The sequence below is a fragment of the Cornus florida genome, unplaced genomic scaffold (genome assembly GCF_030987335.1).
Source record: "Cornus florida cultivar Cherokee Brave unplaced genomic scaffold, ASM3098733v1 CherokeeBrave_3.0.0_Hap2_Chr11, whole genome shotgun sequence".
NCBI classification, from domain to species: domain Eukaryota; kingdom Viridiplantae; phylum Streptophyta; class Magnoliopsida; order Cornales; family Cornaceae; genus Cornus; species Cornus florida.
Window position 1 is genome coordinate 63,861,108 of NW_026775581.1, and position 24,009 is coordinate 63,885,116.

A 24,009-nucleotide genomic window follows, 5' to 3' on the forward strand; every position below is an offset into this window, starting at 1 on the left:
GATGAGCATTCTGCCCATCATGAACTGATTCAGCTCCACTGAACCAGTTCAAGTCCCCGGGTGCTCTCAAGTGGCTTCTTCAGTTGACAGCTTCAAACACTTGACTTCGAACAATCATAACTTCTTCGTTCCAAACCCAAATAGGGTCATTCTTGAGTCCATTTTCAAGGATTTTGAGTTATCTTTCTAATGAGACCAACCTAATCTTCAAATTCCATCCATGTTGAGAGTTATGGTTGTTTTAATGCAACAGTGTCAGAATTTGCCTTGAACCGGTAAGGACACTTTTGGGAATTCATATCCGGTGACTGTAGAACCTCACCGAGCATCATGGAATGACTAGAATAGTTTTTTTAAACCTCATTTGACTAGTTTAAGGATGGATTATCCTTTTAGATTGTAAAAAGACCATTTTACCCCTAGTATATCCTCGGGTTCGGGTAAGGACCCGGTTAGCGATCCGGATCCCCGGTTTAGGTCATTACACCTCAAGTGTTCAAGTATTGTATTCCATTCTTACCCATATGTAAGCCCAAGCCTCCATTTGGTTTCGACGTATGTAGAGGAAAAATTTGGAACTTGCCACAAATATTAGCAACAAGTGGTAACTTTTCAAAACTCCTTTTCGTTCTATGTCCTAACTAAGATCTATAGGATAGATTAAGTAGTGTTACACGCACACAATTTTCCCCTATAGGGACTTGAACCCTTAACCTTTCGCTCGGGAAGTTGAGGAGATACAACTAAGTTACAACCCTAAATGGTTTTGAACTTTGAATTCTACGACAGTTGCTCTTGTATATAAAATGTAAATAATGCTTAAAGCATTTTTCTGATGGATTGAAATCCTTTCTAATCCATGTTACATTTGACGACCTGTTTATCTGCTAGGGTGGTGATGTGGGCACGCAGTACCGCTGAGGGATATACTACTACAATGAGGCCCAGGCTCAGCAAGCACGTGAGTCAATGGAATCTAAGCAGATGGAGCTCAAAGACAGTAAGATTGTGACAGAAATTCTTCTAGCAAAGAGATTTTATAGAGCAGAGGAGTACCATCAGTAGTATTTGGAGAAGGGTGGTGGTCGCGGCTCAAAACAATCTGCTGCAAAGGGCTGCAATGATCCCATCAGATGCTATGGCTGACAAAATATGTATGCTTAAACATTCCCTAATTGAATTTGGTTTGTTACATGGTATGTTGATCATACCAGTCTCAACTATGCCATTCCTCATATTGTGCACTGGGCACAATATCTTGAACAGAATACAGAAATAATTCCTTATTTATTTTGTGTTTATGGTTGGGATAATTATTGCCATCTCAGAAGAATGTAATCATCATTTTGTCGTTCAAGTTATCTGCCTATAACATGGATGAACATGGATGATCTCTGTAGAGGATAGCCCATTGCATTGATGTCATAAATGACAAAATATTAAGTTGTGACCGAAAATTGTTTCGATAGCATACTCTTTTTTGGCTCAGCATCTTGCTAATGTTATCTTGTTCATTTTTGCATAAAACTTACATATGACTTCTGACTTTTAATTATCTACTTTTTCAACCTTGCAAGTGATCCTTATTTTATATTCGTTCTCTAAGTTGATAGCAGAAATTGCTTTAAGTTGTTAACTGATGCATCATTTTAATGCTTGAGGAAGTTGAAAACATAGAGGCCAAATTTGAAGTTATCCTCCTTGGCTCCTGCTGCATTACAGACAAGCGTCATCCTATCCAATAGTGAAGAAAGTTGAAAATAATTTATTTAATCCTCAAAATCCAGATAGAGTTAAGGAGATACATTAGATGAGACCATCATCAAATCAGTCTCACAAATTATGTACTTTTATGGGGAGATGAGGGATGCAACTTTAGCAGAGATGAAATAACGGCCGAGACTGAAAAGCGGTGCTTAATATATGGTATCAATGTGGTTCAGAGTTCATCCTTAGGAGGAGATGGAGGTCCTTTAGGGTTATTTGAGGAGGTTTTGATAGGATACGAGGCCTGCATCGCTATACCACACAGTCCCTCTTTTGCAGAGATGCCACGCTGCATCCTGATGTAACCCTTCTCTCCCCATTCAGGACCCCATGAGTTCTTTACTGTCCAGTATTTTGTCCCATCAAGGGTTGTTCCGTAGCCCACTATTGCCACCCCGTGATCCAGTTCAGTGCCGCAGTCTCCACTAAATACTCCCTGTGTTCCAGTTGAAAACAAATCTCAGAAATTATTCAATTCCTTGTTTAAAACTGAGCTGTTCAATCCTGTTTTAATTAGAATTGTTCAAAACATGAGAATATTATTCTATAACTCTAGCTTCTGTCTCAGATGATTCAAAATCGTTTATATAATGGTTGTTTACAGCCTCCAGTCATAGTTGTTATTCTCCAAGATGTGTTTGTCTTGATAGAAACTTTCGAAAGCAAAATTTAGAACTTTATTAAATATCCCCCCGCCCTTCTTTTTTTTTTCAAAATTCCAAGTTTCTTTCAATTTTGCAGGTTGTTTTAATTCTTGAACAATTATGCAAATGAAATGAAAAATAAAAAATACAGGTTTGGCACGTTATATTTGGTGGCAGAAGAAAAGCAGAGTTCTTCTGATGAAAGTAATTTCATGGCTTATGGATTTACCTCCGAGTAGAACTGGAAATCAGAACCTCCAGCATCTATGCCGACAGACACAGGTTGGTTAGCTACGGCTTTCAGCAGTGCATCCTCATCATTAGCAGGTACGTTCTCGTGTCCATCAATTGAGACTACTGGAGAATTCTCCTGCAAAATAATCAAATTTAGTCCTGCAATATCAGAATCAAAGCTGTAAATAATTTTACTGAAATATTATTTGAACCTTAATTAGGTATTGCATATATTATGTACCTTTGAAGCATCACAAGTTCCGTCTTCGGCTGTGTAAGGATAGTTACCCTCTGTATTTAAGCCTCCCTTCTGTTTGATGAACTTGTATGCATAATCCATCAGCCCTCCATTACAGCCTTGATTTTCCTTGGTGTCACAGTCAACCAGCTCTTGTTCGGACAAAGAAACTAACTTACTTGTTTTGATTTGGTTTATACCTTCAACTCCAACAACTGTTGAGAATGCCCAACAACTACCTGTGACATCAACAAGAATTATTGAACAACAAGCAATTTGTTTCATGCATATTATGTGACACATACAAGTTGTTTTTTTTGGCAAAAGGACAATTATGCCCCTATATGTGTTCCTGTGGCATGCTATGAATTCTGATTGGCGAATAAGCGAATGGTGAAATGGCAACTTAGGGTGAGGTGAACATGGTAGGAAATGAGGATATAGGCTTACCACATTGTCCTTGGTCCTTGACATCTGTGACAGCACCTTTCTTTCTCCAATCAATGGAGGTAGGGACTTTATTGACCTTCTCATACATGAAGGTCCCGTTCCCTTGGGGGCTTCCCCGGAGCATACTGTGGTGTTTAACCTTAGAGCCCGCGTAAACGACCTTGAACTCGTGGTTAGTCATGTCTGCAAACTTGTTCAACTTCAACTTGTAAGGCTTGTCCTTCTTGTTAAACTCGTGAACGTGGCGAACGTTCTCCTTGAACACATTGAACCGCTTGTGCTTCTCATCGAGGTTCCTTGACAACGTGTGGTGGCTCCTCCACCTCTCGTACAAATCCCAGAACCTCTCCTCGGTCTCCAATTCCTCTTCGAGGAAATCGAAACTCTTGCCAAGTCCGAGAAGCAGAGCGAGAGAGAGAGCTACTAGAAGGAACTTCATTGCCATTGCTCACAATATGTGATTTTAGGGGATATACTAGAACCTCCTTATATAGAAGAGTGACTTGAGAAGATAAGAATGAAGGTGGAAGAACACTACAAGTGAAATAAATGAAAGAAGTTGAAGGTTTCTTATGGGCATGAACAATCAATAAGATAGTAGACACCAAGATAGGGTATGACTATAATTGAGCAGATGCTATATTTGGTTATGTGGAATTAAATCTAGCAACTTTTTTTGTAACTAGGTTTGGTTAAAGTCCAAGAACTTAAAGGAAGAAAAGAAAGGATAAAAGTTTTTTAGTCACTGCGTAGTTGTCAAAGTGTGTGAACATAGAAAACTTGTGGGGATTGTTTTGTGCAGTATAGGGTGATCCTTGCATGCTAAATACGTTATTTGAGTTATTTATCTAGAGAGAGAAAGTCTAGAGAGAGAAACATGGGAGGACCCCGTGAAGGGTCATGGTTACATCATATAGAGTCCACGGTTTCTTGCGAGTTGTGGATATAAAGACCTTGTAACTGATTTCTCTGTTACTTCAAAGTTTAAACTAGATTCTGAAAAAGACCGAAAATAAGAGAACTGAATGAGAGGAATGCGTGAGTAATTCCTCTCTCTATTTATATGTGTGTGTGTGTAATATGCATGCATGTGTATGGGTCATGATATTGTCCCGTTACTTTATTTATTTATTTTGTCCCATGTGTTTAAATTCTCAATGCAACAACTTTAAATTGACAACACAACAATCTTAAATCGACACATTTTAATGTGTTGAAATCTCTACTTAATGGTGTTGTAGTGCTACAACACCATGTAATATATTGTATCATTATTGCATATTCAATGTAAATATATTGTATATTGAGAGGATTGGATCCCATGCCTGTGTTTGTAGAGAATCATTGGATCTTTGAGTTTTTGTACTCCTTCCGTCTCATAGTAAGTGTCATATATTGTGAAGCACGACTCACAATAATAGATCATGTTAATTAACAAATATGGACTTGCAAAATAGTGGAGACCCATCTTTCAAAAAATTGAACTACGTACGTCGATTGCACTAAAACTTAAAATTTTGTTTCAACTTTTGTAAGATGATGAACTGGTTAGGATATTTTTGTCCATTCTTTGAAGTAATATGCCAACCAAAATTACTGATATGCCTCAAGAAATCGAATTGATTCTATACTATGTTATGAGTATCAAGGTAGATCCGTGATCTAAGAACTACTACGTATTTAGATAAAGGAATGCTAAGTGTAGTCGCAACTGCACTTGCATCATGATACTAGGCATGATCTTGGGCAATGAAAGAAAATTTATACTCGTTTCCAAGTGCATTGGTGAGATTTGGAAGGTAAATCGTTGATGTTATGCTTTTTAATTATATTAATAGTTCGAATGGTAAGTATATTATGAGATAGATATATATTTTTTAAATAAAACTTATATATACTATACTCATTATATAAGAGGAGTCAAAAATAATAAAAAAGGGTAAAAGCCTTTTCATTGATTTGATGGGTAATAAAATAAATGGTGATTTTTTTATTTTGTTTTATTGGAATATAATTTTTAAAATTCTATGGAGGTTGTAAGATTTAAAAATTTAATTGGCTAGAAAAGTTGAGTTGTTACGTATGATAACATCATTGGGGTGGGCCAAAACTGATGACAACAATAATAATGGTGAAGACATCGCTTGTAGGACTACTCTACCGTAGAGTATTGGGATCTATCACTTGTGAGTTTCAGTTACATAAAAATGTACACACATCCATATATTCATAAATGCCAAATATCATAAATGGTAAAACAATAAATTAATCATTTAATTACAAGGTTTATAATGTCAAATACCATAACAGTGGTACTGGTAATGGACATTTCATATTAAGACTTTTTAAGCCAAGTAGATTACTTTTTCGGTTCTTTTTATGTCTTTGAAAAAAATATTCAACATTTATATGTATAAATTTAATTATAAATGTTATTCACAATCATAACAAAGTTATATTACATAAATTTAATGGGTGCTTCAATCAAACTTCAACTAGAAATATCAAAAATTATTTTTGAAAAAATATTAAGATCAAATTTCATATTTCCACCAATATTGATGATATATATCAATATTTTTAAGGATGTTTTAGACCCATGTTCCAAGCTCATGGATGAACATGTACCATGTCAAAGAGTTGCATCCTCCAAGCTCATGGATGAACATGTAGTAGCATGACAAACAGTTGTAGTCACTCTTGCCTATTTGGGATAAGAATGCCAACAATTGGAGCAGTTGTCTAATTTTATTTTATTTTATTTTATATATTATTATTTTATTTTTATCTCTAAAAATTCAAGCAAACGTAGACATGCATGTCATATTGTTCATAATAGCGCTCAAACACTAAATATCCTTTTTAGAGAAGGGATATCATATTATTTGGATTAATACTTATTAAGAAAGGGACTAACCTGGACCACATAGGATTAGGGGCTTGACCACAGGCCTAGCTGATGCCTATATATATTAACATCACATTTCATCTTTACACCAAAATTGTATATCCCAATATTCTTGAGGATGTTTAAAATCATGTTCCAAGCACATGAATGAACATGTAACACGACAAAGAGTGTTAATAGTCACTAATGACTAATTGAGTTGAGAATGCCCAACAATTGCAGTAGGCCCAGAAAAGCAACCCAAATATGTTTGTGTGTGTGTGCTTTTTCTCTCCACTTTAAAGGTTATAATCTGACCTAGACCTATCATGTCAAAGGTGTCATTCCGGGATCCAGTCGAGTCTCGGCTGATAAAGGGATACCTTTTGATGACATTGGAGTATATATATATATAACTCTTTACACATAAATGTGTCTTTCAAAAATACTTGATAGGGCGTAACTTTTACTCTTAATTTTTTCAACTTTAGAGCGGCTGCAATACCTCTCTCAAATGTCCTTTCAAGCTCAAAATATGAGATATTATTTTTTCTCAAATGTCCTTTCAAGCTCAAAATATGAGATATTGTTTTTTTGATATACTTCAATAGTGTGTCATACAGCCTTTCAAAATATGAAATTCTTAAAAACATTATCATATAAAACAAGTTGCTATAAGTTGAAAACTTGAGATGTCAAGTTTTTTGAATTCTTGTGCAGATATGGGCTGAAAAATCACATGAAAAAACAAGGATATTGCATTTATTAAAATAAGGATAATGCACAATTAGAATATGATTGTTAAAATATAACATTTTAGATGTAATGTATCATTAAAACATAATTATTAAAATATAACATTTTGGTACTGTACATCTAAATCCTCTTAAAATATAATTTTACAATGGAGAAATAACATTTTACATTGGAAATGCTCTTATATAACCCAAACTCCTTTCAGTTCTTATATAACAGTATATTTAACATATATATGTGCAGTAATCCCATCATGTACCGTCCATGATTCGCAGTCGCACTGTAACGGACTCAGACGAATATCAATATAAACCGGCCGCGTTTAACGGTTATTGAACTCTTAAAAAAGTGTTACCACTCATTTCAATTTAGTTTCTCCTATTGCAAGACGCAGCAAACCTGACAGATTTTAAACAAAATTTAAAAACTTAGACTTAAATATTTTATAAGCTGAAAACAAAAAAAAAAACAAAACAAAAAAATTATGCAAAACATTAATAAAATAATATACAGCAAAGATTTAATTGGAAGAAGAAAAATAAAATGAGTTAGTTACTTGACTTAAATATTTACAATCACTTTAATTCACATCATGCCCCGCGGGGGGGGGGGGGGGGGGGGGGGGGGGATGAGATGAGTTGGTTAAATGATGATTGAGGAGCATGCTAAGTTTTAAAATTGCCTTAGCTGAACTTGACTTGGCTCGAGCTTCCTTCCATCCTAGGGTTTGAACTCGGTTTGGTTAGGTTCACAAATTACTCAGGCTCAAAACTCGCTTACAAACCCACATATATTATTATATTTACACACATATATCACACAGCACAGATAAATCAAACCCACATATATCACACAACACACACAAGCATACACAGAGATATCACAATATTTTACATGATAACCCAACTTTAGGACTACGTCCATGGAGAGTGATTTATCAAATAAGAAAATATATAACCACAAATGTCAAAATTCCACACATTTGCTCATCTTTTTTGCTCATCTTTTTTCCTAGAACATGAGAACCCTCTTCCCCTCTCCTTGTTTTTTTTAACCAGGCTTAGTAAAACAATTTTCTTATACAACTATTCCTAAACACCATACAAATGAACCATTCAATATAAAATCATATTATAACAAGAATAATTTTATGGAAACTACAATTGTCATATGAATAGATTTTTCTCAAATCCTACATGACATAACATAAGGGTGAACTTTACTCGTTATGTGTAATTAGAGCAAGTTAAAACAACATATTGGAGAACAAAAACAGTAAACACAGACCACCTCCAAGTTCAAACAACATATTGGAGAACAAAAACACTAAACATAGACCACCTCCATGTTCAAACAACATATTAGAGAACAAAAACACTCAACATAGACCACCTCCATTTCAGAGCTTAAACCAGTTAACATTGGGTACAATTCTATATGCTTCCCAGACACTCTTCTAAGAGAATGATCCCTTAGCCCTCTGGATTTGATAAGAACCATCATAAATTCTCATTGTTCTAATTTTCATTGATTTTTTTGATTGCATGCACTATTAAACAGTGTTAGCTCCACTGAAAACTGAAAAGAGATTGACCCACCATTTAAAAATACTAAATACATACACCTTTAATCATCAAAAAACCACAACACATGCATGAATAGGGGCGTTTTATGAAATATGTATTGTTCCCCCCTTTTCGGCCACAAAAATTCCTTTAAGTTTAAGGAGGTTGACATTAAAATATTAGAATATCCAAGTAACAACAACACTCACATCGTCTATATAAGAAATACAAACTACAGCTTAGGAACATTGAAAAATGACAGTACTTCCTGACAACTTTGTCTCAAGCATCAATCCATCCGTGCAATGCATTTTAACATTACCATGATATGCAACTCCTCTTCAGCTTCATCCCTTTGGCCTTTGGTTGTGCAGTCGCACAATCAGAACACTAGGTGATGGCACAGAAATGCAATATCCCAAGACTCTAAAGAAGGTAAGGGCACCCTTGTTTCTTGCTTCATTGAAAGGATGCAATTGGAACTAGTGGAGCTTAATGGGAATTTGGATAATAGAACTCTCTTGGCTGAAAGTTATTTATCATAGCCACAGTAGCTAATTTGGATGTGCTAGGACACATGAAGACGTACAGTTGGCATGGGAAGACTAAATGAACAATGTTCATTTTTTAAGTCAGTTTACTCCTTAACAATTATTAATTAGGATGTACCTCAAGTCTTGAAATAATTCGGTCTTCAAGAGGTGTTTGTTATATTATTGATTCAGGTGTACTTTTCTAGTAATCAGATAAGATTAATTTATTTACTTCCATCTTGCAGAGCTTAAGATTATGAGTAGTCATTTGACTTGGGCTTCACCTTTTTTTTCTTTTTTTTTTTGGCGCCTTATGGTGTTTTATTCACATATAGTTATACCGTTATATGTTTTCATATTAGATACCGAACTACTGGTTCAATTTTATAGAATGGCAAATTTGGATAGAGGTTCGGACTTGTTTTTGGAGATTCGTGAGCTCAAAAAACAACTTAAAAAGAAAGAGAGGCAAGCGCACCCTTGTTTCTTGCTTTACTTGTACTGAGTTTTTTTACTAGTAAAGCAAGAAACAAGGGTGCCCTTACCTTTGATTCATTTTAAGTTCTTTTTTGAGCTCACGAATCTCCAAAAACAAGTCCGAACTTCTATCCAAATTTGCAATTCTATAAATTTTAACCAGTAGTTCGGTATCTAATACAAAAATATATTAGTAGAACAATATAACTACATGAATAAAACATCACATTAAGGCGCCAACAAAAAAATAAAGGTGAAGCCAAGTAAAATTAGGGTGTCATACAAGAGAGCACACAATGACTACTCATAATCTTAAGCTCTGCCTGGCAAGATGGAAGTAAATAAAATAGATTAATCTTATCTGATTAGTAGAAAAGTACATATGAATATATAATATAACAAACACAAGATCGAAAGACTTGAGGCACATCCTAATTAATAATTATTAAGGAGTAAAATGATATGCAAAATGGACATTGTTAATTTAGTTAGTTTTCAGCAGCTTGAACATACCCAATGTGATACCATCATCTTTAGTTGTTAAGGTAATGGAAAAAGGAAGCATTGTTAGAACATTTCCTCAGTTACATACGAACACACAAAATTAAAGAAAAAGAATTTATTAGTTTATGAGACTCTATGTGCTGAGACGTCGTCAGTTCAAGTAAAGAGATTAACAGAGGTTCTTAATTTGGCAAAGCAAGGAGTGGGGTTTTCCATTAAAAGAAGCTAAAGTATATCCATATTCCCATCAATTTTAATGCATATCCATATTCCATGGTTGGTATATGAGTACCTAAGTGTTGGGATTTATATGCCCTAGCATAGCAAATTCTTATTTGGATTATAGTGACATATGTGCCTGACGTTTCTGATATATTTATGCTTTATACAATTGGTGAATTCAATGTATTATGTTTCGATTCATTATAGAATTGATAGTGTCCACTTGATTACAAGAGATATTTATATACGTATGTGATGGCGATCAATATATGAATATAAATAGTAATCATAAATTGTTCATAATCGGTAATTATGGATGGACTCATAATTAATTAAGACTTGAACTGAATCCGCCATAGGTTGAGATATATTGCGAGAGCCGTCGTATGCAATTGTTCCCTATCACCGTCATGGTATTTGACTTTTAAGCATGAGAAAAGTATAAACTCTTTTATTAATTAATAATTACTTTGATTTGTTCGACGGATACTTCGGGATCCTTAGACTGACACTTTGGGTAGTTATGTAATTAATAGTTAGAGAGTTATATTTTTAATATTTGCATCATTGCTACTTGTATTTATTTTGCATTGATTATGGTTGATCATAAAGTAAATTCGAAAGCCTTCGTGTGTTTTTAGACAAAATGATTTATTATATATTTATTTATTTAAATTATTATTTTTGTCAAACAAATGTTTTATTGGGATCGAGCCAGATATAATCAATGGTACCAAAATAAATATATTAATTAAGTAGTCGAATTGATGGCTTTATTTATTCAATAACTAATTATGCATAGAGAGGTCAAAGTGCAACATTGACTTAGAGGTTATTTATTATTTAATTGGAGTTCAATTAATTTCTTTTAGTGGAGTAGAAATTAATTTATGAATTAATTGAATTGAGTCTATGGACCGGATCAATTATTAATTCATTGTAGCCAATAAAATAATAAGCCCAAAGGATTCTCAATCATAGCCCAACTTGATATTGGAATCCTATTACATTTGAGACATGTGAATTAGAGATTGAGAATGATTTATTATTTCTTTTTCTTTATCTTTATGTTGCCTATATATATATATGGTCTATGTATATTTTAGGGTGATTTTTGGAAGAAGGAAAAAAGAATATATTTTCTCTTTCTACAAAATTAGGGTTAGTGTTCTCATTTAATGGAGGCTCCCACAAGCCTAGTTTTCCAAGGTCATTCATGGAGTGGAAGCTTATGAGTGATTCCTAAAGGCAAAACAATTACCGAGAAGATGGAGACTCAAGGAGAAAGTATCTTGCTAAGGGATCTACAATAAGTGAAAACATTCACTTTAGAGGAAAGATTTAAAACTTTACTCAGACCTTTGATGTAAATATTCAATCTGTTAATTGAATGAAATATCATGTTTTATTCTTGCATAAAACTTGTCTCTATGTGATGAACCAAGATCTGTGAATGAAAATCTCTCGAAAAGTTTTTAAAACTAGCACGTTTCCCAACAGTGTATCAGAGCATGGCTTGATTCATTACTAGAGATCATGTTTTTATCAAAATTCATCATTCATGGATCCAATTTTGATATACATATATTTATTTATTGATGTATGTTGATATATGAATTAATATATTGATACATGATGATGTAAATATAATTGTGAATGGATGACAATGTGTGTTTGGGCTATGTATAAAGCTTATAAGTTATTGAATGTAATTTTATCTTTGGTTGAATGTAATTAAGGCTTTGGTTTAGCCGTTTGAAAGTTCAATGATATAATTTAATTTTTTCCATTGTATTTCAAATTGTAAATTTATTTAAAGCCATGTAATCTTCGTCAAAGGATGCTCTGAAGCTTCAAGAAGGTCCAAGAGCGTTAAATTAGGCTTCAGGAATTTTTTGGGATTTTTTAGAAATTTTTCGGAATTTTTCTAAAATTTTTAGGGCCTAAATAATATTTTCTGGAATTCATCGGCAATTTTCCGGCAACCGGAGTGTCGCCGGCGGCGAGGGCAGTGCCGGAAAGGAGGTTGGTTAATCCCATGCTTTGCGGTGCAATCGGAATATCAGCCACACGATTGAGGTCCAGATCTAGTGCAGCGCACCAAAGAAACACTCCGGCCCGTGCTCCTCACACGCCGGACCTTAGTACCTTGCTGGCGCATGAAGAACACGCGCCAAGCAAGGCTTCCATCTCCATGCGCGCACGTGCACGCACGTGGAGGCGCGTCCACACAAGTGCCAGCACTTGGAGGCGCGTGCCACGCGCCACTTGATCACCCCAGCGCGTGTGGGGTCCTCCGGGCGCATTCCAAGCGTTGTTTTGCTTCTCCTAGCGCGTATAAGCTCCCTACAGGTGTTTACAAGCCGTTGGTGGACGCCCGTACAGCAAAACATCATTTAAATGTTAAAAGCTAAGTCCATTGGCCATTTTATTTGCTTTATCTGTCATTTATTTATTTATGTGATGTATGAAATGCATAGAATAGATAATTGTTAAGTATATCAGATTGTAATTTTATAGAGAACTAATGGATAATATGATGCCTTAATTTAGTACAAGGATGCTAAGCATATGGTTTGCTACAAGCGTAATAGAATGATGAAAAAAAAAAAAAATTCATTCAGAACAAATGCATTTGCAGCTTCTGTAAAGATGAATGCAAGAACTATTTGACAAATCCACAAAAATACCAAATAACAAATGTAACATTTTGCATTGCAGAAACATCGACTTAGAATAAGAGGTCACCTTCAAACTTGGATTCAGATACTTCGATGATCCGCGATGCTACTTAGCAATCACCTGAGATAGAAATTTGATTACATGTTTTAGATCCAATGATGATTTCAGTAAATAAGAATTCAGAAAGAGTTGTAAATTTCATTGTGGCAGAGGGATTAAATAATTCAATTTCTAAGAAATTCATGATATATATATATATAACTCTGATTTACTAAAATAATCCAAACAATCATACATATCTTCCAGATCAAATGAAATATACTCATAAAATGAAATATACCTAAATTTAAACATCATGCTTGCACATCTAAAACCCTAACAAATCAGTGGTAGAAATCAAAGAAGCTGAACAGTCCCAAATCAAATCGAATAGAACAACTAAAAAATCAAACCCTAAAACTCCATCAAATAAACCTAATTGATCAATGACTTACCTCCAAATTGCTCCTTCTGCTCAAACTCTCACAAGGTTGTGTCCTTTCTCGCCTTCTCGCCAGAGTTACTCACATCAACACTGGAAAATGTGAGAGAAGAAGAATAAGAGGAGTTAGGTACCTAATGATTGAGGAGGCATGATATGATATTTAGGGTAGATAGAAACGATAGAGAGAGAGTGTGTGTGTTGCCTTTAAAATCAGAAGATGGAGAGATGTATAAGGTTAAGACAAAGATGGAGATGTGTCATGGAGATAAAAAGACGTAAAAAAATGTGTAGGTGTCTGGGAAATGGAGAAGATGAGAGTGAGAGAGGACAGTCCGTGAACTGATGGAGAAGGGAGAGAGTGTGAGGAAGAGAGAGAGAGAGATGAGATAAGATCATCATCTACAGAGGACAGTCCATGAACTGATGCATAGATATATATATATATATATATATATATATTGTATTCATCCAAAATATTGTTTACGTTTTTTGAAAAGGTTGATGTAAAAATTAAAAATGCCAGCTACCATGAAAATGACAATGCATGGGGGGTTTGGGTCATATTTACTGTACTCATCACACAACTGCCTGAAAACCAAGAAAAGCACTATTTTTACTGTAAAAAAGCACTATACAGCGTTTAGCTGCTACGTTTCCCAACAACTCTTATTATTACTATATTTCACTGTTAAAAAGTCAATTTTTTTTTTTTTTTTTTTTGACTTTTTCAAAAAGCTAGCTGTAAATATTAAAAATGCCAGACAATGCATGGGGTTTGGGTCAGATTTACTGTACTCCATCAGGACCATCACACAACTAGCTGTAAACGAATAAAAGCACTATTTTTACTGTATAAAAGAGCTGCTATTAGTATATTTCACAGTTAAAAAATCAAAAAAAAAAATTAGTCTCTCGATTGTGTGTGGGGGTGCACAAACGCTGCTTAGGATTTTTTTAGAGTACGATTTTGGTTATGATTCCCATCCTAGAGCATATGCACCAAAGTTCATTTGTGACGATGATGAGGCCCAAGCGCACTGTAGCGGGCTAGTAAAAATGAGTGGAGTCCATTTCGGCTCACGGGATGGCTCACGGTATTAAGCCCGATCATGAAAAAAAAAAATTTGTCTTTTTTCCTTAGCGAAATGGTGCGTTTTTGCCTGCGATTTACTTCAGGCTGCAAAGGCACTGTTTGGCCGCCTAGTTTTTTTTTGGAAAAACTCAAAAATAGGTTATTTTGAGCTCATTTTTTTATTAAAAAATAAAATAAAATTCAGTAAATAAGAAATATATTATTTAGGCTCTATTTGTCCCAAAAAAAAAAATATTTATTTGGGCCAAAAATAAATTAAAAAACTTTTTTTTTTTGTTTTTTCCCCTAAAAATTTGATTTTTTTTTTTAAAAAAAATTTGCTTTAAATTTTAAATTGCTGCCATAAACAATGCATTTGGTCCTTAATGCATTGTTTGGCTGACACAAACAGTGTCTTAATGACTATAATTTTTATAAAAAAAAAGTTCAAAAAATTCAATTTGGTAAAAAAAAATTTTAAAAAAACAATTAGAATTAAATTTTCATTTTCTTATTCCCATAGAATTTGTAACCTTTATTTTCTTATTCCAATTCATTATTTTTAATCTTAAAATTTAATTTTTTTTTTTTTTTTTTGGAGAGCGAGAATTCAGACAGCCTAATGAAGTTTATATTTTTTGAGAGCGAAAGTTGCTGACGTGACTCTTGGAATTGCTGACGTGGCTCTTGAAAAAGCCGAAGTGGCATTTTTAGATAGCCAAAATCCAAAGAGGCTAAGTGTAGATGGCCTTAGAGCATCTCCAATGGGCTCTCCGTATTTGCCACATTAGTATTTTTCAATAGCCACGTCAGTATTTTCCATAGCCACATCAACGTTTTAAAATCTTCAAATTTTAGCTATTGCATGTACTCCAATGGTGCATTTTTTCTCTTAAAAAATATTAATACTTTAATATTTTAAAGTTTTTTAATAAATTTTATTTTTTAATTTTTTCCTAACATCTATATTTATAATAGTTATATTTTTCATCTTATATAAACAACCATTTGTTTATTTCATCATCATTAATTAAATTATTTAGCCAATATGTATGAAATCTTGTAAACAATACAATATCTAATATTATTTGATTTATTAATTTATAGTGAAAATAAAGACACATTTTTTTTAATAAAAAATCATATTTTAAAATAAATTTCAATTTGTTAGAAAAACCAAATTAAAAAAAAAAAATTTGTTTGGTTAGCCAATATAGCCGTTAAGACACTGTTTGGGTACGCTAAACAGTACCTAAAACGGCTATAATGTCAATAGAAACATTGAAAATTTTGAAAATGAAATAAAATCACTTTTTTTCAATTTTTTATAACTTTTTTTTGCTCAAAAAAACATTTAAGGCACTATTTGTGTCAGCCCCAGGCTGATCAACTGCAGGCTAATCAGACGTAACATCAGATACCAGCGGAGTACTAACCAATCGGAGGGGCCAATCAGAATGTGAATTGGCGACCACTTAATCTGATTTATCAATACCAACCACAGGTATGTTAGCCCCAAGAGGGGTGAGATAATTTTAATGTTAGTTTTAATTTTCCAGCGCCTCAGCCTTAGGCGCCGTATGTGCCTCAGCCTCAGGTGTCGTATGTACCTCAGCCTAAGGCACCTTATATGCATCAGCCTCAGGCACAACAACCAAATCATCAACCCTTGATGGTTGATAGAAATCAATTAGTTAATTTAATTCAAGAAACTTATGGACCAGCCCTAAGAAGAGTTGGTCGCCTTACATATAGAAAGACATATTCGGATTATATAGACCGATATAAGTTTTCAAGAGGTTACTGTTGAGGCTAAAATTTGCGCAGTTCGATACGATACCGCTTTCCTGCAAGGAAGAGAGGAGAAGATCGATGAACCTTGACGGCACCGGTGTGGTGCCTGCCAAGAGCTCTCCGACGATCAAATTAGTCACGGAGGTCTAAAAAGAAGGCAAGGATCAATAATAGTTTTTACGTCGTAGCTTCTTAATGGCTTAATGCCCTATTTATGGCTGTCGATTGGAATCAAAATCGTTCCGCTGATATCGATGGTTGACCTTATCTTCCGCTTGTGCGAAATCATAGGAGATTTATTACCAGATTTGTCGGGATATGATTTAATCCTTTTGACCTCCTCTAGTTATAGTAAGATTATTCTTACTTGTTGAACTACGTCAGATTTGATTTCATTATCCTTGATAATGAAATCTAATCAATCTTATCGAGAGTAGAGTAGGTTTATATTTTTCCCTATCAGTTGCTCCCCATTCCCAAGCTTGCACGTCTAGCTTGGGAATGTAATAAATAATAATAATACTTTTTCTTTTTCTTTTTCTTTTTCTTTTTTTTTTCCAACCCTGGTGAACAGTACCCGTGGGTACTATTCACAAAAATAGTAACTTAGGGATTTTTTTTTTGCACCCGAGGGAACAAGGTACTTTCATGAACAGTACCCGCAGGTACTGTTCCTGAATAGTTCCTTTTTTTTTTTTTTTGCACCCGAGGGAACAGTACCCGCGGGTACTGTTCATGAATAGTAATAATAATTTTTTTTTTTTTTTTCCAACCCCGGTGAACAGTACCGCGGGTACTATTCCCGCGGGCACTATTCATGTGAATAGTACTCAGGGTTTTTTTTTTTTTTTCGAGGGAACAGTACTCTTCCTTTTATAAGGGAATAAATTATACGAGTTTCGTCCCTTTAGTAAAGGAATTGAACTTTACGAGTTTTACTCAGCTCACCTCTTTAATAAAGGATTTTTATTTACTATCCCTTATTGTAAGGGGATATTAATTATGGGATTCATCCAACCCAGGTCCTTGTAGTACAGGACATTCATTTATTATCCTTATATTACAGGAATATGGATTACGGGATTCATTCAACCCGGGTCCTGATAATACAAGATACTTATCCCCTATAGTCCAGGGATATGGATGACGGGATTCATTCAACCCGGGTCCTTGTAATACAGGACACTCATTTACTATTCCCTTATAGTACGGGGATACGGATTACGGGATTCATTCAGCCCGGGTCCTTGTAATACAGGACACTCATTTACTATCTCCTTTTAGTACGGGGATACGGATTACGGGATACATTCAGCCCGGGTCCTTGTAATACAGGACACTCATTTACTATCCCTTATAGTACGGGGATACTGCACGTATAAACTAAAAGGAATTTTATTAAAGACCATCATTATTAAAAACAAAATAACACGTGATAGAGCTACCCTCCATTTAAAATGATTAACTAAGATGCCCCCAGTCTTTATTGTGAATGACTTGATAAGGCTAATTCCAGCCGCGAGACAATTTCTAGTCGGTATACTCATCTGAGTCATTCTCATGATATGTGCTGTCACTCTGGCTGAAGAACGATTTCTTATATTTGGTATTATTTTCATCCTTGACGAGAGGGGCTGGCCTCTTCTTGTCCTCTCCTTCCTTCCGTGCACTCATGGTGTCTTCAGCGTTGATGTGTTTTTGCGCTCTGACTAGCAACTCTATCATGCTGGTGGGAGGTTCTTTTGATAAGGAGAACAAGAATCTGGAGGTTTGGAGTCCTCCTATGAAAGCGGTCAAAGCTACCTTGTCGTCCGCCTCTTCTACCTGCAACATCTCTGCGTTGAATCGGGTGATGTATTCCCGAATCGACTCTTCCTTTTGTTGCTCCACGGTAAACAGGTAGGTAGCCGGCCTCCTATGCCTCTGACTTGCAATGAAGTGGCTCACAAACTGCTTACTCAATTCTTCGAAGGTGTTGATGGTTCCTGGCTTCAACTTGTTGAACCAAGCTCTCGCTGATCCCTTAAGTGTAATGGGAAAAGCTAGGCACATGATTTCATCTGGCACAACATGTAAATGCATAAGAGCTTGAAAAGTTTTCAGGTGATCGAGGGGATCTTTGGTCCCATTGAAGCTTTTGAACAAAGGCATCCTGAACTTGTTAGGTAGTGGACATTTCATAACGGCGGGGCTGAAAGGTAAGTTAGTCTTTTGTACCAGATCATCTACGGCGGCAGGACCTTTCCCTTTCATAGCCTGCATTACATCTTCCATTTTCCCCTCGAGATCCTTCATCTGCAAGTCGAGATGGGTAACTTTCTTTGTCTTTTCCTTAAGATAGAAAGCTATGCTTTCAGGAGGTCGGGAACTCCGTAGGAGAGATAGGTGAACCACCTCTCTATGTCGGGTTCCCACCTGGCTTTGTTCCACTTCAGTCTCATTTTGGGGGGAATGATTATCCCTCTCTTCAAGATTTTCATTACCCCTATTTGGACTTGAGAGATCTTGTCCTGGAAAGTTTTGTTGAGCCGGTGGAACAAGGTGTTGCAAGAGCGTTGCATTTTGCTGGATCAACTGGTTCATACCCTGACTCAGAGTTTGAACCTGTAGTTCCAACGCTGTAAGCCGTGCCTGGTCGTTTGGGACGTCCAGGTTTTCACCCGACTGTACCCTTTGACCAGATCCCTGCGACGGTGTTCTTTCGGTAACCATACCAGACTGCAAACGTATATACCCAACGAGTAATTAATTGATTCAAGGGAATCGTGGTTCCCAGAGACGGCGCCAACTGTTGAGGCTGAAATTCGCGCAGTCCGATACGATACCGCTTTCTTGCAAGGAAGAGAGAAGAAGATCGATGAACCTTGACGGCACCGGTGTGGTGCCTGCCAAGAGCTCTCCGACGATCAAATTAGTCACGGAGGTCTAAAAAGAAGGCAGGGATCAATAATAGTTTTTACGTCGTACCTTCTTTAATGGCTTGATGCCCTATTTATGGCTGTCGATTGGAATCAAAATCGTTCCGCTGATATCGATGGTTGACCTTATCTTCCGCTTGTGCGAAATCATAGGAGATTTATTACCAGATTTGTCGGGATATGATTTAATCCTTTTGACCTCCTCTAGTTATAGTAGGATTATTCTTACTTGTTGAACCACGTCAGATTTGATTTCATTATCCTTGATAATGAAATCTAATCAATCTTATCGAGGGTAGGGTAAGTTTATATTTTTCCCTATCAGTTACAAAGTTCCCAATTTTGTTACCTTTTTCGGAGAAGACTCCACTTCGACCATAGAACATATTGGTCGGTTTACCATTCAATGTGGTGAAGCTAGAGCAAATGAATTCTTAAAATTAAGACTATTTGCTAATCCCCTTACAGGGGCCGCATTTTCTTGGTATACAAGTTTACCGGCAAATTCGGTCTATACTTGGTAACAATTGGAAGAAATGTTTCATACCCAATTTTATAAGACCGAACCAGAGGTATTGATGGCTGACTTATCTAGGTTGTCCCAAATACCTGGATAGACGGCTGAAGGCTTTATTGGTAGGTTTAAAAGAGCGAGACATAAATGCCGAGTGGCCATTCCAGAAACTGAATGTGTGAGTCTAGCCTTGAATAGTTTAGACTTTAAATTACGAAATGTATTTGAGGGAATGCAATCTCGGGACTTGTTCCAACTAGCCTCTAGTGTTGCAAGATATGAAAAGGTCCTGAAAGAATAACAATATAGAAGAATGCCTCTAGGGGTACCTATTACAGGGACCCAAACTATGAAATTCAAGTGACAAAGGCGTCAAATAATAATTATGTCAAAGATCCTACTTATGAGATTCATTTGACAGAGGCTAAAATTGGCCTTGATGTTGACGCTACTGAAAAAATAAGTATTGCACCTTGCATATGTCAAGGGTCGACAAAGTTGCTAGAAACCGTCAGTGGTGCCCGTGTGTCAGATTCAACAACCAGAAGGACACTAAAAAAAGCTGGAAGAAAATATGCTTCTGCTCCAAGGCCTACTTGGCCATGGATGGCAATTTGTTCGGCCCCAAGAAGCCCAAAAAGGCCAAAAGAATTTTCGTTCGATCCTGGATGATCCATTAGGTTGTTTAACCACTTAGGGTACCAAAGAAGAATCAGTTATTGTGACCAATTTAAATTATGAGTTGTTGATTGACAACCAAATATATACGTTTTGGTTGTAAATGTCAACAATTTAGTACTGAGATTGAAAATTACCCGGGGGCTAAATACAATCAGCCTTTACATAATTCAATCCTACACCTAGACCACTTACTTGTCACTTTGGTGGCAAGGTTTGATCAGTACCTCAATTAATTAAGTGCTCAAAATGATTGTATAGTGAATGTGCCGTAGTTAGGATGTGGCTGAAAGATTGCTAATAAACGAAATAAAAAAATGGACTGACGGCAATAAGGTGCTGATCGGAAAAGCAATCGAAGAATTGTCAGAAGATGTAGGGACTGGTTAGCTATGCGAAGGGTCGAATAAGAGTAACTGATTAAAATTATGATCCATCAGTTCAACTCTTTAAAATTTCGGTCTACCCTTATTTCAAAGATTTGGGTGGCATTGTTTGCATAGTAAAAATAAATATTTATTCGGCCACGTGGCACAAGTAGAATAACTTGACAAAAGTTCTTACTCTAATTAATTAAAGTTAATTAATTGATGGGTGAGTTCTTATAATAGGCTGCAATAATAGAGGATTATTTCAAGTTGATGCTTGAGCCTATTAAATGAAGATATATACCATGTTACTAATAGGACTCTTATTCAAATTGGAATCTAAAGTCAATAAATTGTCTAATTTAAAGTTATGTAAATTTAATTCCAAAAACACGTTCATTTGGATAAGCTTAAGACAAAAGACAAAAAGAGTTGCATTTGGATAAGCTTAAACAAAGGAAGTTTTTAATTCAAATATAATATTTGAATTGAAAAGGAAACTGCGGAAGGAAATGATGCTCTAGACATCTATAAATAACACCATGAGAGCCTTGTGCAGAAGGTAGTCCCTGACCACAACAAATTTCCTACTTCTGCCATTTCTTACTTAGTATTTTACTTAGTAATCTAGTGTTAGATTTAGAATAAATCACTTCTTATACTCTGTATGAGACTTTTACTTATGAAATAAAAGTCAAACGCTTGGTTTCAATTCCCTTTACTTTTATTTTCTAAGTCTCTTGGAATAAATGAATGCTCGTGTAATTTGTTTTACTCCCTTTATCCATTCCACTTATAGTGCTAAAAATCTTCTTTATTGAGGCGTTGAAGAACTTGAAGGAAGGGGTCATTCTTGCCTTCCAACAATCGCCTCATTCACGAAAGGGCCGATTACTAATTCGGTCAGCGCCAAGGATAGTTTGGCTATCCAATCCCTTGGGTCGAAAGACTCTGACACACCCCTAAAAAAAAAAAAAAGCCAAACAAAAGGAAAAAAAAATTTAAAACAAAGAAAACAGCATTCTCTAGTCATTATATACAAAATAAATCTTTGATGTATTCCCACAAAATGTATTCTTTTATAGACTCAGACTTGGGCTTTTGTATTTAAATATTTGCCTCTAATTTCCTGCAGACTCAAATGTTGTATTGAACTACCACAGCATTTATTTTCAACCCAATAGCATGCTTATGCCTTTATAATTATGTGTATTGTGACATAACAGTATGTACGTTCTACCTTTCTTTATATATATATATATATATATAAAGAGACAAATATGAGAAACAATTGAAATGACAAATTTTGATTGGTACATGATCGGGTTCAAGTCCCACTAAGGACATGAACTGAGAATCCTAGGAATCATTAGTGTAAAGAAAGATACAGATGAAATTGACCAAATCAAAAACATAATTATAAGTAGTGATATTTGGGTGGAAAGGGAATGGTCTAATGTACAAGTTTTGAATTTTTGATGGGTCATTTTCACAAAATATAAGATGCCATTTTTTTATATTTCGCATACATTACCATTCAAATCTTGTATATTCTATAGAATCATTTCCTTCATTTATAGAATTAGTAAATATTATAATCAATGATAACTATATAAGAAGGAATATATATGCTACTAGATTTTCCAAACTTCCTTTTCAAGGTCGCCTGCTATAATCCTTTTTTTATTTAAATAATAAATAAATAAAATAGAAAGTAAAAGATAAATACAAAACAACTCACTCTTTTCTGATACCACTAATTTTCATTTAGTTTCTCTCCAATCTAAACCTATATTAGGAGGTCAAAATTTGACTAAAATATTTACAAGCATTTTTATTCACATCATACCCCAAAAAAATAATAATAATAAAAAATAAAAAATAAAAAATAAAAATAGCTATATATCACACATTAAATGCTCCTTATACAGTGATGATGCTCCTTATACAGTGATGACATGGTATTACATACTAATTAAATACTTTATGTTTTTTCAATACATCTCTAAGAACCAACTAAAAGAAATGTTATATTTTAGGTTTAGCTATTCAAACACAACTGGATCAACATTGCAAATTAACATGGATATTGAAAGTGTATTATTTCTTCCTTTTTCCTCATTACTATATTAGCATTCTTAATACTCGATCCAAAAGTATTTGTATGTCTTTTGTAAAATTATTTTACCACACATCGATGAATTTATGTGAAAAAACAAGTGTTACACTTTTTTTTTTTTTTGGCGTTTAGGAAGAATATATTAGCATGTGTTTTAGATTAAGAAATCCAAAAAGTTCCTCCCTGCATTCCGATTAAAAAATGAAAAAAGTTTCATTGGTTTGGTGAATTTATATGAGAACAAGACTTGTGTTCGAAGTTCTTGTTACCCGTTGGATTCGGATGAAAATGTTTATTGCTATATATGGGTGTAGTGCTACTCAACAACTTATTTTTTTTATCAAAATCTAGAAGGCAGGTACTCGACCCATTATAATGGTATTTAAGTCAAATTCAGTTCTTGATCCGGTATCATTTATACCAAGCGCCTGCTCGGAAAGTCTCATTCTCAGAGTCAAATTTAATCCTTCATACGGTGTAAGATTAAATGCCTGTCTGAAAGGAGAATTTATCTGCTACCCAGGGGGTTGTGGTTATTAAATTACCCTCACCAATCACATCACTCCAATGTCATGCCAAGCCCTTGTTATGGTGATCTAATCACAATGCCCGGATGTCATTCCAAATTCCTGTCAGGAAGTCCCAGTCAGTAGCCGAATAGGCAGGATAGTCTAATCACAATAGGGGCATTGCGAAGCGCCTACTTGGGAGATCCCGATCAGCAATGAAGGCGTTTGTGAGTTTGGGTGATTGGATCTGAATGGGAAAGAAATTTAGGCCAAATAGGTAGGCTGGTCTGATTGTAAGGAGTGTGTTGCGAGTTTGGGTGATCGGATCCGAATACCCTATTTATGTAAGTAGGCATGAGCGAGAAGAAAAATAAAGCAACAAGCGGGGCAAAAATAAGATTATGGAAATACTAGTGTAATTATTATAGGTAAAAATAAAATTATTAAAAGAATAGTTAGCTCCGTTCCCCTCCAAAGAAAATGTTGAGAGTTTTCAAAGTTCCATGGTGGTGACATGCATGTTTATATATCACATGCATGCCACCACCATGCAACTTTGAAAAAAAGAGTGCAGTAGTTAAAATTGTTGTCTGT

General features: G+C 35.2%; 1 protein-coding gene and 1 long non-coding RNA gene across 2 annotated transcripts; both read right to left on the reverse strand.

Annotated features, from left to right (window-relative positions):
* Positions 1-1,745: 1,745 nt before the first annotated feature.
* LOC132285958 (vignain-like) lies at positions 1,746-3,800 on the reverse strand. The gene is made up of 4 exons (XM_059788199.1): positions 3,334-3,800; positions 2,887-3,122; positions 2,641-2,781; positions 1,746-2,203 (listed from the first exon to the last, which is right to left on the reverse strand). Exons 1-4 carry the CDS (start codon positions 3,776-3,778, stop codon positions 1,940-1,942), a joined length of 1,086 nt encoding a protein of 361 aa, XP_059644182.1. The 5' UTR covers positions 3,779-3,800; the 3' UTR covers positions 1,746-1,939.
* A 3,248-nt stretch (positions 3,801-7,048) lies between these two features.
* Positions 7,049-13,873, reverse strand: LOC132283889 (uncharacterized). Its single transcript, XR_009472157.1, has 3 exons — positions 13,454-13,873; positions 13,026-13,079; positions 7,049-7,375 (listed from the first exon to the last, which is right to left on the reverse strand). It is a non-coding gene; the product is annotated as an uncharacterized LOC132283889 (long non-coding RNA).
* Positions 13,874-24,009: the final 10,136 nt, after the last annotated feature.